Source organism: Glandiceps talaboti, chromosome 13 (assembly GCF_964340395.1).
Source record: "Glandiceps talaboti chromosome 13, keGlaTala1.1, whole genome shotgun sequence".
Classification (NCBI taxonomy): domain Eukaryota; kingdom Metazoa; phylum Hemichordata; class Enteropneusta; family Spengelidae; genus Glandiceps; species Glandiceps talaboti.
In genome coordinates, this window is record NC_135561.1 from 6,645,443 (window position 1) to 6,663,178 (window position 17,736).

At 34.6% G+C, this 17,736-nt stretch overlaps 1 protein-coding gene across 1 annotated transcript in view; it reads left to right on the forward strand.

The window, feature by feature from the left end:
- LOC144444988 (diacylglycerol kinase theta-like) overlaps positions 1-17,736 on the forward strand; it is a 71,272-nt gene that overhangs the window by 42,863 nt on the left and 10,673 nt on the right. The window contains exons 4-13 of the mRNA XM_078134538.1: positions 918-1,009; positions 2,633-2,764; positions 3,620-3,752; positions 9,502-9,540; positions 10,781-10,837; positions 13,138-13,244; positions 14,300-14,372; positions 15,318-15,421; positions 17,107-17,156; positions 17,448-17,538. Of these exons, the coding sequence (XP_077990664.1) occupies positions 918-1,009; positions 2,633-2,764; positions 3,620-3,752; positions 9,502-9,540; positions 10,781-10,837; positions 13,138-13,244; positions 14,300-14,372; positions 15,318-15,421; positions 17,107-17,156; positions 17,448-17,538 (878 nt within the window). The remainder of the gene's footprint in view (positions 1-917; positions 1,010-2,632; positions 2,765-3,619; positions 3,753-9,501; positions 9,541-10,780; positions 10,838-13,137; positions 13,245-14,299; positions 14,373-15,317; positions 15,422-17,106; positions 17,157-17,447; positions 17,539-17,736) is intronic.

The following is a 17,736-nucleotide window of genomic DNA, read 5'->3' on the forward strand; positions in this document are numbered from 1 at the left end:
GACACTCAGTGTGTTGTACATGTAGTTTAAACTTACATGATACTAGATTTTCATCAGGGATACCTCAACATTTCCCTTTTCGTTTCAGGACAATTTATACACAAAAACTTATGTTTTTAGTACTATATGTCATGTCATTTGGTGGGCAAGCCTTTTTGTGTGCAGCACCTTGCATCTGGAACACTTTGCCACTGGAAATATGTCACAAGCCCACACCTTGTTCTTTTAGGAAGAACCTTAACACAGATCATTTCACATAGCTTTCAATGTGTATGTATGATATTATTGTACAGTGCCTGTGAACTGTACTTAGTATTGGATACTGGTGCTTTTTAAATGACTTGATTGATTGATTGATTGATTGATTGATTGATTGACTGTAGTTGTTATCTACATGTGTTACATCATAGAACAGAATAGGTTGATCGTTTAGTAACAAATTTCCTCATCACTTTTTCCTCATCACTTTTTTGCCAAACTATGCTGACACAGACAAATATAGGTACTAAAACTTTAACCATTAATACACGCAACATACTTTTTTTAAGCTGATAGCTTTCAACTGCAAACTGTAAGTCTTGTTCACTCCATGATAGATGGAAATGGCACCGTTTATGATCATGTCACAAAGAAAAAATATTTTTTATGTATAATTCCACAAAATCACAGTTAGTTTTATGTCATTAATGCCTCAAGTATGATTCCATGGACTAATACCAATTTGACTCTGAGCAGCATGTGAGATTTTTTTGTCTGTAAATTTATGTCAGGTTTTAGAAACAACTGTTGTATGTTTTTGTTTTCTGTAGAAGCCAATAGTACATACCCAATAATACTCACTGAATGATACCACTTATACATAATTTTAATGTCTGTTTACGCATAATAGGATTAATATGTATGGTTTCTATTTACAGTGTGTGAATACTACTCACATGCCGCCTGTCTGGACTTTGTTGTCAGTGACTGTAGGAAAATCAGTTGTTTTGATCCTAACAAAAAAGACACAGTAAGTATATCAACTCATAATTTAGGAACTTTTGGCGAATGTGTTTTTACAATAATCACTAGAGACTTGAAAGAAAACCCAAGTAGAAATGGAGGTTTTTTTTCGTGAAACATAAAAATTCTGATATGTAAAACTTAAACCACAGCAATCTTGCAGACAGTGAGGGATAAGAGAACTCAACATTTTGATGCATCCCAAGAAATTATTGTGTGTCAGTAGTGCACTAAATAAAGATAGGCACACTGTCAGCTGTTATTGTGTTCTGTGGAGAACCTAGTCTAGTCCTATACAAGCTATGATCATCTCCACCATGTAGTCAAATGGATTTCTCTAGCCCAGAATTGCATTCTTAACACAATCAGGGATAGCGTATGCTACCGGAGTGTTTATACAAGTGTGATGATCTTATTGCATTCTCACATCACTTACATTCAAACTGGACATTAAGTTTGTAGTAAACTGAACAAAGTAACCAATTACAACCACCTGTCAGTGTGTGATGGATTGCTACTGACGTGCTGTTCATCCCTTCCACAGCAGGAGATTTAGCCAGATTTTCGATAGAATTTGTCCATTTGACTAGAGAACAACTTACATGTATATAATAATAATAATAATAATAATAATAATAATAACTTTATTCGTCATGTCGATCATGAAATTTTCGTTGCATTGACAGAAAATAGACAAACTACATATCCACACAGTTTACATTAATTAAATACATAATCCATGAAAAGTAAAGTTAGGATTACAATACATATAAATACATACATACATACAGACAGTAGCGGTTACATGTTATTTATGAGATGAATAGATCTTGGAACAAAGCTATACTTAAATCTGTTTGTACGTGCACGTGGTACTCTGAGGCGACGACCACTTGGTAGATATTCATATTCTGTATGTAGTGGATGTGTTGAATCTTTGATAATTGATGTAACTAGACTATGGAGAAGTCTGAACTGTGTAAATAAAGTGATTGATTTTGACTTTTCTTTGTTCCTAGTCATCACAAGTGGTGTTACATCACTGGAGGGAGGGTAATTTACCTGTAAATAAAGTGATTGATTTTGACTCTTCTTTGTTCTTAGTCATCACAAGTGGTGTTACATCACTGGAGGGAGGGTAATTTACCTGTAAATAAAGTGATTGATTTTGACTCTTCTTTGTTCTTAGTCATCACAAGTGGTGTTACATCACTGGAGGGAGGGTAATTTACCTGTAAATAAAGTGATTGATTTTGACTCTTCTTTGTTCTTAGTCATCACAAGTGGTGTTACATCACTGGAGGGAGGGTAATTTACCTGTAAATAGTTTAAGTGATTGATTTTGACTCTTCTTTGTTCTTAGTCATCACAAGTGGTGTTACATCACTGGAGGGAGGGTAATTTACCTGTAAATAGTTTAAGTGATTGATTTTGACTCTTCTTTGTTCTTAGTCATCACAAGTGGTGTTACATCACTGGAGGGAGGGTAATTTACCTGTAAATAGTTTAAGTGATTGATTTTGACTCTTCTTTGTTCTTAGTCATCACAAGTGGTGTTACATCACTGGAGGGAGGGTAATTTACCTGTAAATAGTTTAAGTGATTGATTTTGACTCTTCTTTGTTCTTAGTCATCACAAGTGGTGTTACATCACTGGAGGGAGGGTAATTTACCTGCCAATGCAAAATGTTTTGTCTGTAAGAAGACTTGTGCAACTACAGAATGTATAGCTAGTATGAGATGTGTATGGTGTGGAGTTACAGTAAGTACAAACAACTCTTAATTATTTACTTACGTTGCATCTCTTAACCCTTTCAGGACTAGAAACTTTCCCGCCAAAATTTTTGAACAAAAATTCTTGTTTCTCTGTAATTTTTGGAAAAAGATCAACTTTATTTTAGATCAGAATTCAAGAAATATTACTTCCCAATGAAGTAATATTCTTAAATTTTAGAAAATGTTCTTACAATCAAGTTTCTATTTATTCCAATGTCGTCTCTAGGAATGAAAGGGTTAAATTCCAGTTTTTGACTTTCTGAATGTAAATTTAGCAGTAGTATACCGTAGGCCTATAGTAAATGACATGGCAGCATGAGACAACTAATTGGTCTACGAAAAAATCAGAATCAGAATCCGACATTATTCCTTACTCTTGGCTTGTCTGTCAGTGTGTGGTCAGTCGGAAATTTCCTTTAAGGCTACAGTTTAAGTTTACCATTGCATGAATGAATCAACTGTCCCAAATGTTCTTGGTGTTTACAAGCCCATATAGGTTCAACTTGTTATACCTGGTGCAATTCACTGACACCTAAATACTTCCATGTCCACTAACTGCAACATGAAATTTTAGGTGTATAGCATGTCTGTGAGTGCATACAGGAAATTTCCTTAGTACTGTTTGGTTTTCCCCTGAATGAATTAATCATTTCAAATATCTGTATACAGGCCTGTACAGGTTGTTATATTGCACCTAAAGCTACTTACAAACCACTATTAACTATGAAGTGAAATTTTAAGCATACACATAGCATGTTTGTCTGTGCATGGTCAAAGGAAATTTCCCAGTTTTGCTTTTCCCTGAATGTATTTAACAATCTCAACTTTGTTGTACTTACAGGCCCATACAGGTTGTTATAGGTCCATTGCACCCGAATGTAATTATGGACCATTACGTGAAATTTTAAGCATACCCAATACAGTGTCAATGCCCAAGACCAATTATTCTGTCAAATCCATATCGAAGAGTGCAGGTGAGGCATAATTACAATACTTCACTATGTCTTGTGTATGCGTTATATCCTGGTTTGCTGTGTTAGTATAACCTGTGTAAAGGCATTGGCTTTCATTTGGTATTGTCTTCCTATACTGGCTAGTATATACCGGTAGTCTTGTATCTAAAGTAACAGTTGTTGTGTACAAAAGAGGGGGAAGGCCCCGGAAAAAAGGAAGGGGAGGGGGACTGAACTATGGACAAGTATGTAGAACAGTTGACTGACTTCTCAAAAAATAATTTATGTTCAAAAGTTTGTAATAGCTAGTAAGGTTTTGGAACCCTGGTTAAATAGACTGAATATATGGAAAAGCGTAATCCTCTTTCCAACTTGTATTTAGTTATTTAAAAACAAATACCACCTAGAGAGAAAGAGGACCAACTTGTATTTAGTTGTGTACAAACAAATACCCCCTAGGGAGAAAGAGGACCAACTTGTATTTAGTTGTGTACAAACAAACACCCCCAAGGGAGAAAGAGGACCAACTTGTATTTAGTTGTGTACAAACAAATACCCCCTAGGGAGAAAGAGGACCAACTTGTAGTTAGTTGTATACAAATAAATACCCCCCTAGGGAAAAGAGGACCAACTTGTATTTAGTTGTGTACAAACAAATACCCCCAAGGGAGAAAGAGGACCAACTTGTATTTAGTTGTGTACAAACAAATACCCCCTAGAGAGAAAGAGGACCAACTTGTATTTAGTTGTGTACAGACATATACCCCCTAGGGAGAAAGAGGACCAACTTGTATTTAGTTGTGTACAGACAAATACCTCCTAGGGAGAAAGAGGATTAATCGTAATTAATTGATTTTGAAATCTTACATTAATTTTGATGTTTGGAAATCAGGTAATATTTTCAACCCTTACCATATACATGTACACTGTTCAAGTTAGATGGGCTTAACTTAGTTTAAGGAGAAAAATATGGTTAGACCCCAGAATTTGATCCTATTATAGTCAACCGCCAGTTTCTGTGCACCATTATATACTTGCCCAAAACTATCAAGTTTATTTTGGGTTGGTAGAGGTATGTAGCATACTACTCAATTCAAATGTAGCCTAAGGAAGTATGAAAAGTTGTAGCAAATTTTTTGCAATCAGCTGTAGCTATGGCTATTCGTATGTTTGTGTGCCAAATATTTACACGCTATGTTTACAGGTTTAGTGTTAGGAAGGGAATGCCAATTTGTTGCCAATACCTGTCGACAGGTTATATTGATGAAATTAACAGTTTGAGTGATTTTTCATTGTCTTTACTACTATAATGATATAATGGCATTTTATTAAATATCTTACAACTCACAACAGCAGAAAGTGCATTGCAGATAAAACACACACACACACACGCACGCACGCACGCACACACGCACGCACGCACACACACACACAAACAAACAAACAAATATGTACAGATACTTACACAAACAACAAACAAACAAATACATATGTGCATGTACAGATACACAGCCATATAAACTTTACCATAGAGCCATTTGCTCAAACCATCTGTTTTGGCCTCAAGGACTGTTTTTGAATATTATCACTTCCAATATATGCACAAAGTTTTTAGCCTGCCATAAATAAAAATAATGGTCAATTGTTTGGCATCTTGGTAGCAACAGGAACATGCTTGCTTGGTCAATTCTTGGCTATAGAGTGCATCCAGAAGTGCATATCACAGTACTGCAATAATATGTAATGAGTGGTTTGTAGCAAAACCAGTGTCATACAGTCTGCACAGTTTTTCATAATCAAGAAAGAAGCTTAGAAAGATTAAAAGTAGGCAGGCAAATAACTTTTACTGTTTAAATGAGATTGTTTATTGATTTAAAAGAATGTGTGCATGCTAGCATTGCTTGTTAGTTATCATGAATATGTTGTCATGAAGAATGGTAAATTGTCTGTTTTTACTCTAAGTAGGTAACTATTGTTATTATCATTCCTATGCTGAGTGTCAAACCTCAATAAGTTTCCATTTTTGCTTCAATTCTCATCCACCACTTTGCAAGGAACCACTGAAACGAAAATGTGAAATGTAATCAGAACAGTTTGAAATTATATTGAGGTATTCTTGGTACTAGACACTTTAATTTTATTTCACTGTGAAAGAACATATTAGTAAGTTTGACCATTATTATACCTGTTTGCCAGAAAATAATGTTGTTCACAGATCATGTTTGTGACCCTTTACAACATTACCTGATGCCATGGCAACCTTAAAGGTCCATGCTTCAATCCTAAGTTTTCACATTAATTTATCACGGGAGCCATAAAGATTACTTAGGATGATTCTTTTATTCTGGACCAACTTTTACTATAGTTCTGCCAGACACTGTTTTTCTCACCAATATTTTGATCCTAGAGGGAAGTGGGCCTCTGAAATGAGAAATAAATAAAACAAGTAAGGAGTACTGTGTATCGGAAGTATTCTTAGGAGTCATCAGATAATAATAAAAAAAGTAGTAAGAAATGTCATTTAATTGGTAAATGAGAATACAAGGGAACTCGGCCAGTTGCAACTCAGCAAGTTGTGAACTCAGCCAGTATGTATTTCATACATACCGCTAGCAGTTGAACTATGGTTGTTAGTACCCATGGGATAGGACACACTTTACTAGAAGGGTGCCATGAAGCATACACTAGAATTGTGTCCGACAACCTAAGCCTACAGTGTGTATGTCTGTCCTGTTGATCATTTAAAAGTTAGGTTGTTATCACCCCTCTAGAGCTGTATGGGCTTGACCCCGGTGACCTCACTCAAAGGATACCATGAAGCATACAATATGGAGATAGCATCTGAATACTTTAGCTTTGTCGTATGATGTACTGGCTGACTTCTTGTGGCCGAGTTCAGTTCTTGCAGGCCGAGTTCTCCAATACATACTGGCCAACTTCTCTTGATACGAAAAGAGATGTTGGTGATTCACCTGATTATATATCATACACCCAAATATATATATTACCATTTTCACTACTCAGTTCGTTTTGGTCCATGTGTTTGCATGATATTCTTATACACTTGTTTTGAAGCATGTACATATTGATTGGTATTCAGTGTTCAGATGTAGTGGGCTAATAAATGGTATAAACTGACTTTTATGTTTATATTTAGTTTGGTACAACCAATGTTTATCATGGTTTACTGTAAGCCAGAAAAAATGAATGACAATCTGTCAAATAATGGAAAACAGCAATTCTTTTGTATATTTTATATAAAAATATACTTAGTACCCATTTGTTGTAATATAGTTACACCCTCTGTGTTGTTCTCTCACATTCTGCTATGTCACTCCCATTTTTTGAAAAGGTAAATTAGTAAGTTTGGCAGATTTCCTACATTACCGCCATTAATTTTACTGGTGGTAGCATGTCACAGAACATGTTAACGTTTATTTACTACGTCACCTTAATAATGTATCGGCAGATACTTAAATGAACATATCAGGTGTAATATAATAATGAATGTATTACAATTACAATGGTTAACACCCCCCCCCCCCCCCACTCCCCCATTGTAGTTATCTGAAATCCATTGGGGATATTAAGGGTGGTGTATGGGAGTGGGTGGGGGGAGGGTTGTATAGTGTCTCACCAGAAACATACATATTGTTTCAAAGTGCAACAGACATTTACATTAATTTTACATTGTAAATATTACAAAACTAAAACCACTTGCAGAAATATGCCCCTCCCCTATGTAATTTGTATATCTTAGAAAGAGAATCTATTTCAGTTTGTAAGAAAAAGGCGATAGATTAATTGATGAAAGAAGCAAACGATGCAATTTCATTTACACCAATATAGCAACGCAAGGCATCTAGTAGCTAATATTGATGTCAAATATTTCTTCTGGCTTAGCAATAAGGGCTTTGATTTCATTTGTATAACTGCACCCTCACTTGTTGTATTATTGCATGCATTGATTTGTTCACCCACACTTTTATCATGTTTTATTTAGAATTATTTTATTTAATATGGTAATGTTGTCTTGAATGTTTTATATTTTCTTGTTTTGTCTTTGTTGTTGTTTATTGTATGTTGGGTATCCGTTTTGTCTTCCACCCAGGTGACCCTCTACCCACCCACCATGGTCTGTCTTACTTTTACACTTCCACTGACACTCAATCCGACAGTGTCTCCTCTGTTTCTACTACCTCCAACAGTGCATGCAGTAGTACTTGTAGTTCCTTGGATGCGGGAAGTCCCCGTGGCACTCGAAGGCATAAAAGAACAACTCTCAATAACATATCCAATTTTTGGCATGGAGTTACCCACCTTTTTAACCACAAGAAACGTAAATTGCGAGTTAGTTTTTGTGTGCATAGTTATTCCTTGTCTTTGAGTTTTTTTATTTATTTCATTTTTCCTAACAAAACTTATCTTGGCCAAGTTACTTTTGATAAGTTAAGCAAACTTGGTCACCCCTTTCGTATGAACTTGCCCAAATTTGAGTTATTCCTTATTATTTGTATACATTTATTGTTTCATTTGAATATTTTTGTAACAAAACTTAGCTTGACCAAGTTATTTTTAGTAATTCAAGCAAACTTGGTCACCCCTTTCCTCTGTAGTAGACTTGCCCAAATTTGCAGATTCACATTACAGTGATGGCACAGTGCAATACATGGAAAGGGATGACCGATGGTAGACCCAACCCTACTAACACTTTCCTTGACATACTTTCTTATTTCTGTGAGATGTGTTGACAAAATAATTAGCTTGCATTAGCATTACTGATTAAGAGTTTTATTTTAATTGAGTCCTTGATGTTGACTTTATGTGCAATTACTAATAGTGTCAGTGAGTATTTGTAACTTAACAAAGTATAGACAGTGTGTAATTATTTCATGTGTCTACCCAGTTTCTACTGTATTGATTCAGAAATAAAGCCAATCTTTAAAACATGGTTTTATTTGATGCACACATTAACTTTTACCATTGACAATCCAGTTGATTCAGTGTTAATATGATTAGAAATGAGAATATACTAGTTGTGTGTGTGTGTGTGTGTGTGTGTGTGTGTGTATGTGTGTGTGTCTATCTGTCTGTCTGTCTGTCTCTGTCTGTGAGTCTGTGTGTCTATATATATGTATGTGTGTATGTATGTATGTATGTATGTATGTATGTATGTATGTATGTATGTATGTATGTATGTATATGTGTGTATGTATGTATGTGTATTTATGTGTGTCTAACTTGATTTGTATGTGTATGTATGCATGTTTGTGGATGTGTGTGTGTGCATGTGTGTGTGTGTGCGTGTGTGTGTGTGTGTGTGTGTGTGTGTGTGTGTGTGTGTGTGTGCATGTGTGTGTCCATGGATGCGTAAGTGTGTTTGTGTCATCTGTGTACAGTCATCAATACAGGATATCTATATAACACATTTGTTTAAATCTCTAATAAGAACTACTAAATTCATGTACTGACTGTTAAATTGCAAAGATAAATTTTCAAAATTATTCATAATGTTAAGATTATAACAATCATAAATAGATAATAATTGTAAAAACTTTTTTTTTTTCGCTAACTAGAACCTCTTGTCTGACATATACATTCTATGTTTAATTTTAAAATTACAATCAAGAGATTATAATTCAGTGTAAATAGAAATATCATTGATTTGTCAAATTGTATCAGTCTTTAAGAATCATGAATAAATATAATGTTATAATTCAAATTGATAATTATAATGTTTATGATTAAATTTCTGACATTTTGTTTACAGATGAGGCAACTGTAGAAGAAGATGAATACAATGAACCAGGTAGGATAGAAAATTGTTTATTTCTGGGTTTTTTTTCATTCATCTGGAGACAGTTGGCATACAGTACTGAATGGCACCTAGTGTTCAGATAGTCTGTAAGGTACACCATGATGGATGCCCTCACGGTACATGGATTAGGGTGGAGCAACACGATGCTGCGTATTGTACAATCTAGTGTTGAAATTGCAGATTCAGATTTTGACAGAATGACCACTTCACTGAGAAACATTGTACTTTATATGTATGATGACAGATGTTGATAACAAGGGCAACAATACATGTCTGTTAATTTGCTGTAAGAGACTATATATGCATCACCCCCAACATAGACTGCTTCCTAAGGATGGAGCTCAATGGACACAGTCTGTTGTTGGGAATATCCACATGTATGTAACAGGTGCTCACAAAAGAACAAACGACAGTAAACGCAAAAGCCAAAAAAGAAATGGTGCCTTGTACACAACAGCAGATTTTAATCGACACCGTAACTTCTGCTCGACATGCTTCATATGCATTACTATAGGCGTGTGTGAGAATAAGTCGACCCTCCTATCATTTTGACCCCCTAGCATGAGGTAAAATGCTGTTGCAGGTACTGAGAATAAGCAATGACCTTCCTGTTCTATTTTGACCCTCTAGCATGAGGTAAAATACTATTACAGGTACTGAGAATAAGTCAACCGTCTTGTTCTATTTTGAACCTCTAGCATGAGGTAAAATGCTATTACAGGTACTGAGAATAAGTCAACCGTCCCGTTCTATTTTGACCCTCTAGCATGAGGTAAAATACTATTACAGGTACTGAGAATAAGTCAACCGTCTTGTTCTATTTTGACCCCCTAGCATGAGGTAAAATGGTATTACAGGTACTGAGAATAAGTCAACCGTCTTGTTCTATTTTGACCCCCTAGCATGAGGTAAATGCTATTGCAGGTACCAAGAATTGAAGATCTTTAATAATTCAAGATCCATGGTTCATATTAGATATTAACAGTCCATTCATAAAGTGTACACCCTCAGTACCGTACAACAGGAATTGATTGATGGTGTCTTGGGATCATAAAGTCTACACCGTTCACCACCAGCGTTATACACAGATTACAATTGCACTCTAACCAGCAACCATTGCATGCATGGCTATAACTTACCTGTTATCATTTAGTGCAATGCAATGCAAGTGAATGGAATGCTTCACATAACAAAGTTTTGATTTTTTTCTTCTCACAATTTGTCATGCAAGATGAGGTTTCAGTTCTATGTGTTGATGGGATATTGACAACTAATAGTCCAGGCACTGGTATGTGGCAGGAAGAAAATCTCCAAAAATAAAAAGACTACTTATAAATTGTGTTGAAATGTTTTCCTATGTTTTAAATAAAAGTGTGTTTTTTTTCATGTATACCACACAAATTTCTTTCTTGTGTGGTATATGACACTCTTTCACTAATTTGAAAGCAATATCCACCCCTGTGTCACTCACTCATAATACCCCCTCCCCCCTGCTGTAATCAGACCTTTTTTTGTCTCGCCTACTTTTCCTGTACCTTGGTCAAGCATGCTTATGAAGCGGGCTGTACCATATTACAAGGAATAGGGGTGGAAATCATTCAAAAATGTTCTGCCTTTAATACTGGTGACTATATGTTTTGTAGTAAGACTGTATTTGTCGTTACTGAAGGTAATCATCTATGAAGTTTGTTCTTACTTCTGTGTATCTTGACATGTCTTTTTTGTGTTTTGTATATGTAACAACAGATTAGTCTAGTTTCCTATACGTGTTACAATCACTACAATCATCTCCACCGTATAGTCAAAATGGTTACTCTCAGCACAATAATCTGTGTTTACCTCCAGCAATATTGATATAAACGTGATGACGCTATAGCGTTCCTATATGCTTTACTTTCAGGTGGACTTAAGTATTACAGTAAACATTATGTGCTAAATGCACATATTCAAAGCAGCTGTTATTGAATATTAATATTAATATTAATATTAATATTTATTACTAACATTTATTTAATTTTATTAATATTAAGCACTTGTCTGAATTTTGTAACCAATTACAACTGCCTGCCAGTTTGTGATGTATTACTACTGTTATGCACTGTCCAGCCTTCCCCCATCAGGCAGTTTTAGCCAGATTATAGGTGAAATTTGTGACTTTGACTATACGTGGGGTGGATAGTAATTGAAGAGAATATCAACAGGTATAGGATTTAGACTACAACAGATGAACTATGAGTATTCTGTGATCTAGTATATGCCTTTAATATATATTTTGTGTGAAAATGTGATTCCTCCTGTGAAAGCTAGGGAATGTCACAGTTTGTATCATAAGCTCAGAATATTACTATTGTTAGCATAAGAAGCAATTTAACCTAATACAGCTAGAGATACATCATCTGACTTAATTGACAAAAATCGAAGTAAAACTGTTCAAACTGTAATGCAATCATTTTTCAGTCAGACAACAAACAATATATCCACTGAAAATTATTAAAATACAACATTGATTTTATCCATTTGTGGTACAGTAACAGGTTGAAATAATGATTGCATTGGGTTGCTGATTTTTTGGGTGTGGACCCAAAAATCAATTTGTCATGATAGGCTTTTATTTGACCATTATATGCACACAGCTACTCAAAATTGTTTACCCACAAGATGATACAATACTATTCAGGATGTACAAGTTGGTGAGCAAGACATTATTTTTAACAAGAGATTTTCAAAAAAAAAAATGTTTCAGTTGCAGCTAGTGCAGCTTTAACTACAATTAATGTACAGTGTACAGGCACTATAAAGATCTTACCAACATTACTACGTTTTATTGTCTGGCTTGACAAAGAATTTATGTGTAGTTGTTTCATTCCAGTCCTTCTGAGGGAGCTAATCACCTAAAGACTAAAAAGTTAGTTCATGTAAAGGAAATGTTGAATCTGCAGCAGCATGCAATGTTAAGATTTTTGTCATGCCAGATGATGAAGTGTAGCACTGTTAAGGCAATTAGATCCAGTCGTTGTTTCCACATGGTGTTATATGCTCATGGGAAGCAAGTGATTACATAAGTGGAACAATGACTAGGTCTTTCAAACTAGACAAATATTTTGTCAAATCAGAACATATTCTGTTTCAGTGTAACTGGCTTCTATTGTTATGCCCCTCTCATTCAAATTGGAAACAGATTTAAAAAGAAGCTACTGTCCCCCCCCCCCCATCCCCCATCTGATATTGTTATATGTTCGCTTTAACACCCCCCCCCCCCCTCACATCTCATATTTATTGTTATACATTCCTTTAGTTTGATTGTCCACTGTCACAATGCAATATCAAAGGAGGGCAAGTATGTCTGTGATGAATTAGAGAAAAAAATCTACAAACAATATTCAACAGAAAAAGTTACCATGATGTATGAAAAATACTGTTACTATACATACAGACTAAACTGTAGAATGAAAGGAAATATTTATCCATGAAAAATGAATTTTTTTTTTTGAGCTTATACATCAAACTGAGACAATCCCAAGTCAAACTAAGTGAAAACTTTTTACTTGTGATAGGAGTAATAATTTCTCAAATTGTGTTTTTTCACAGGTTCTGATGGAACAGTGATTCGACTGTTTGATGGTAATCTCTCATTTAAAAGAAGAGTATCACGTACAATCTCTGTACCTAAAGATGCCCAAACTAACCAATTACTGGTAATTATACTGTTTTACTCTCAATTCCTGAACTGAAGACAGCCAGTGTGTAAAGATTTGCTATGCAAACTGAGATAATTGAAAAAGTCTATCCCCCATTAAACTTTGAAAAATCTTTGCAGTATTAACAGAAAGTGACATAAATCAAAATTTCACCAGGAAGTGACATCATCAATTAAAATATGACCAGGAGGTGACATCATAATTCAAAAGTTGACCAGGAAGTGACATCATAAATCAAAAGTTGACCAGAAGGTGACATCATAAATTAAAAGTTCACCAGGAAGTGACATCATAAATTAAAATATAACCAGGAAGTGACATCATAAATCAAAAGTTGACCAGGAAGTGACATCATAGAAGAAAATGACCAGAAAATGACATAATTGAAACATGAACAGGAAATGACATGATCAATCAAAATATGACCAGGAAGGGAGAAAAAAATAACATAAACCTCCAACTTTTAGAAAGATGTGAAGAGTGTATAAGTAGTGTTCTCAATGTCTCCAAAAAATGCCAACTTATTATTGGGCAAAATTCTGTAATTGATTAACAAAGACATGGTGTTAATGACTGTGTGGGTGGCTTCATTTGAATTTGAAATTTCATCTCAGCTCCTCATTGCACTAGACTATGGGGTAGAGATCTTCAGATTCAAACCCAATGGATAGCCTCTAGACTAGCTGGACCCTGACATTTACAACATTGCAATCACTGGTTTATTTTTACCCCAAAATGATAAAATTGAAGGGTGTTGATGAAAAAGTGTATGTTGAAATCAGTTTGTATTCAAAAGTATTCAAAGTTAGCCCATGTATTATTAGATAAACATCTGGAAATTCAAAAGCCTGGAATCCATGCTTTATAGAAATGATAATGTCATTTTGATTCCATGATAGATTCCACGAAATCATTCTGAAAGCCCTGGATATGTTTAGAAATTTAGAGTGCTGAGTAGGTGTTTATAGATTGTTGTCAGAATTCTGAGAACTGTCTAATCCAGAATGAAATTATTCACGAATTAATTTTGTGTTTTCATTGTCGTATTCTAGGAGGCAGCACTAAAGGCATACCAAATATCAGAAGATGCTAGAGCCTATTATCTTGCTGAAATAACTGAAGCAGGTGAATATGCCATTGACCTTTGACCTCAAATCATGACCTTTAGTTTAGATTATTTTCCAAAATACATTCAGAGGGATATTAGCGTCGCGTAGCGGCTCAGTGACTAGTACGCACGCACATCCTACATACTATGCGATGTTTTTTGGGTGGTTTTACCCAAGGATGCATTGCGGCACAATGACTATGCATGTGCGTTCTATATACTATGTGCATTATCTATGCGGAGGGCGCTTTCTACAATATCATCGTGAGGCAGTCGGTCACAAATGAATCTACCCTGTGCGAGCTTATGGGCTTTGCCTAGTTATGATATTATGCCACTAGGTCAAGAAACAATACTTTAACATTATAGCAGTATGGTAATTAGATTGTGAGAGGGCGCCCTCGTGCAACAGTAGAAGCGGGCTGGCAAGGATGGCGTAACACAGCATAAGTTACAGTCTATGACAACATGTAAACTGGGAGAAACCCATTTTTGAGTTTGTATTTGGCAAACTTTTAAGGTCATTGTCTTTTTGACCTTCATGTAAGTCTGTTTTCTGTTGCCTGTACATATTGCATCAACTATGTATGTATTTCAATGTATCAATATCAATGTATTTCACAAAAATAAGAACAATTAAAAAAGATCAGATCAGATCAAATCAAATCAAAGTCAACCTACCTACCCTAGTTTCTGAGACCATGTTATAGGAAACACAATTTTTTTTTTTGCCTGATGTGATGTGTTGAAAGGGTCACAGGTAGAGGTACATATGTACAATCTACTGGGTTCCATGTCATTTTACTGGTTCCCAAACAAAATTGCAGTAGATTTTGTGGCAGAGACTGCCACGTTTACCCCTTTGTCCCTTTCTCTTTCCGAAATTCCCCGACCTTAGCAAAAAAAAATGTTTGTGTGAAGTTGTTGTTATTGCAAGGCTAACTTTTATTTCTATTTCCCAGGTTCACATTTGCATGAGAGAAGATTAAAAACTGGAGAACACAGTTCTAATTTGGGTAAAAATAATAGAGACGGCCGACCACCTTCACTTTTCTTAAGATATGAGGTAAATATATTTACATATTAATAATGAAATATATACATATAGTTGAGGGAAACAAATGTACTTAATATTAATTATGAAATATGTATATGGGGTAAACAGATTTACAAATTGATTACAAAATATATATATTGAAGGAGAAAATAACATTAATTATGAAATTTGATGAACACTAGGAACACACATTTATGTATCATAAGAAATTTTTAATATTCAGCATTTGCCTGTTTGAATAGCAAGAGTTTTTAGTTGAATGGAGACCTTTGACTTGGTAAAAAAAATTGTCATAAACTTGTTTAGTCTTCAGATCAGAAGTTAATTGCTTTGTAAAGCCAGTAAATCTGTTTTTTGCTGAGTAAAAAACGTGACACTTTACATTTCAAATTAAAAGCGTTAAATTGACCATATGGGTGAGGATTGGTTATTTATTTTGGATTTTTAATTGATAAAACAATTTTATTATGGCTTAATTCCTACTTGAAAGATCAATGTGGAACAACAGAGACTAAGTCTGTTTGAAACTCAATAAATTAAAAAAAAAAATGTGTGAAAAGTACAATTGACACATTTATTAATCTTTCGTAATGTAGTGAGTTACAAACAAGGACTTGGCATGTGTTGTTTCACATTAATTTTTTAGTAGAAAGCCGTGGTAAGATTGTTTACAAATTAAAAAATCCAAAAAAAATACCCAAACCTTCCTCCCTATGGCCACTTTAATATTACAGTTAAATGGTTCCTTGATATCTTTGCTGCCAAGCTAGAATATTGACTTGTTATGAAATATAAAAAAATAATTGTTATTTTTCATCAAAGTCTGATCTTCCCACATAAAATAGTGAAAAGTTATTTATTTAGTGGAGTCATGATGGGCAAATGGTTAGAGTGGTCGGCTTTGAGTCTGCAGGTTGCAGGTTCGAGCCCCGTTGCTATCATTTGTTTCTGAATGACTAAAGTCCTTGGGCAAGTAAAGGGCAGTTGTGTCGCTAAAGATCTGTGCCAGGGGTAATAATTGTAAAGCGCTTTGAGCACAGAGTGGGAAAACACTATCTATAAAATAAAGAAACTTTCAAAAGTGAGAATATTCAACATATATTTAAAATGTCAAACAGTTATACACTTCTTAATTTTAGAAGTACAACTTACTGTAAAGTGGCTTAAAATATATTTACTTATTAACCTAAATAAGAATTATTCACGACAAAATGTCAAAAAAAGTTATTAATATTCCTTAATTGGAAGTTTTACTGACGTGTCGATAGCTTATAATACTACTAAGAAATTGTGGATTAATAATAGCTTTATATAGTTGTTCTGTGGGAATGATATGCTACTGTTGCCATGGTGATCACTAACTTTTATACGTAATGATGATGTATTGTAAAACTAATTGACAATGTACAGAAAAGTCATCCTTATTTAAAACATAATTATAAGCCTATGTTAGCATCACGAGAGTGTTGTTATTAGTTACCATGGATGCTGCTAATTTTAAGTTAGTAATTGATAATTGTATCTATATGATAATGTCACAAAAGAAGCAAATATAAATTAATGACTTCATAAACTTTGACAACACCCACAAACATATTTAATGAATCCTTATTTTTCACTGTTACCAGTTATAGTAATGTATTTTGTGTGTTGCCATGGACACGACTCACTGTTCATAAATTTTGACCTTGCAGGAAAAAGATTTGAAAAGAGGGACAATCCGAGTTTACCCTGGCACTCTAAGGTATTTTTTAAACTTGTTTGTTACAAAATTTGTATCAACAACTGAAATCATTCAGTGTGTTTGTAACAGCTTTTTGTAATTATGTATCACTATCAGAGGAACAATACCTTGTCAGAAAGGTCCTGAGAATAGGTCAACCTTGTTCTATTTTGAGCCTCGAGCATGAGGTAAACCGCCATTGCAGGTACTGTGAATAAGTCAACCTTCTTGTTCTATTTTGACCCTCTAGCATGAGGTAAAATGCTATTGCAAGTACCGAGAATTTTATAATTTTTTTCATTCCCATTTCAGAGTACCAGTAGCGTACAAGTCAATTTCTATCAACAACTTTATTTCAGTGGAGGAAGTCATTGAAATGGCTTTACACAAGTTTGGTCTCGAGGTAAAGAATAATATTGAAATATTATATATATAATATAATAATACTGAAAGTTATAATAGCTGCAACTGGAGAATATTTTCAAAACTGTTTTGATAGATTTAATGACTAAATCTTTAATATTGTACACACTGAAGTAGATTGAATTACATATAGGTAAACATGTGTATGTGTGTAACTGTACACAGGACATGGTATAAA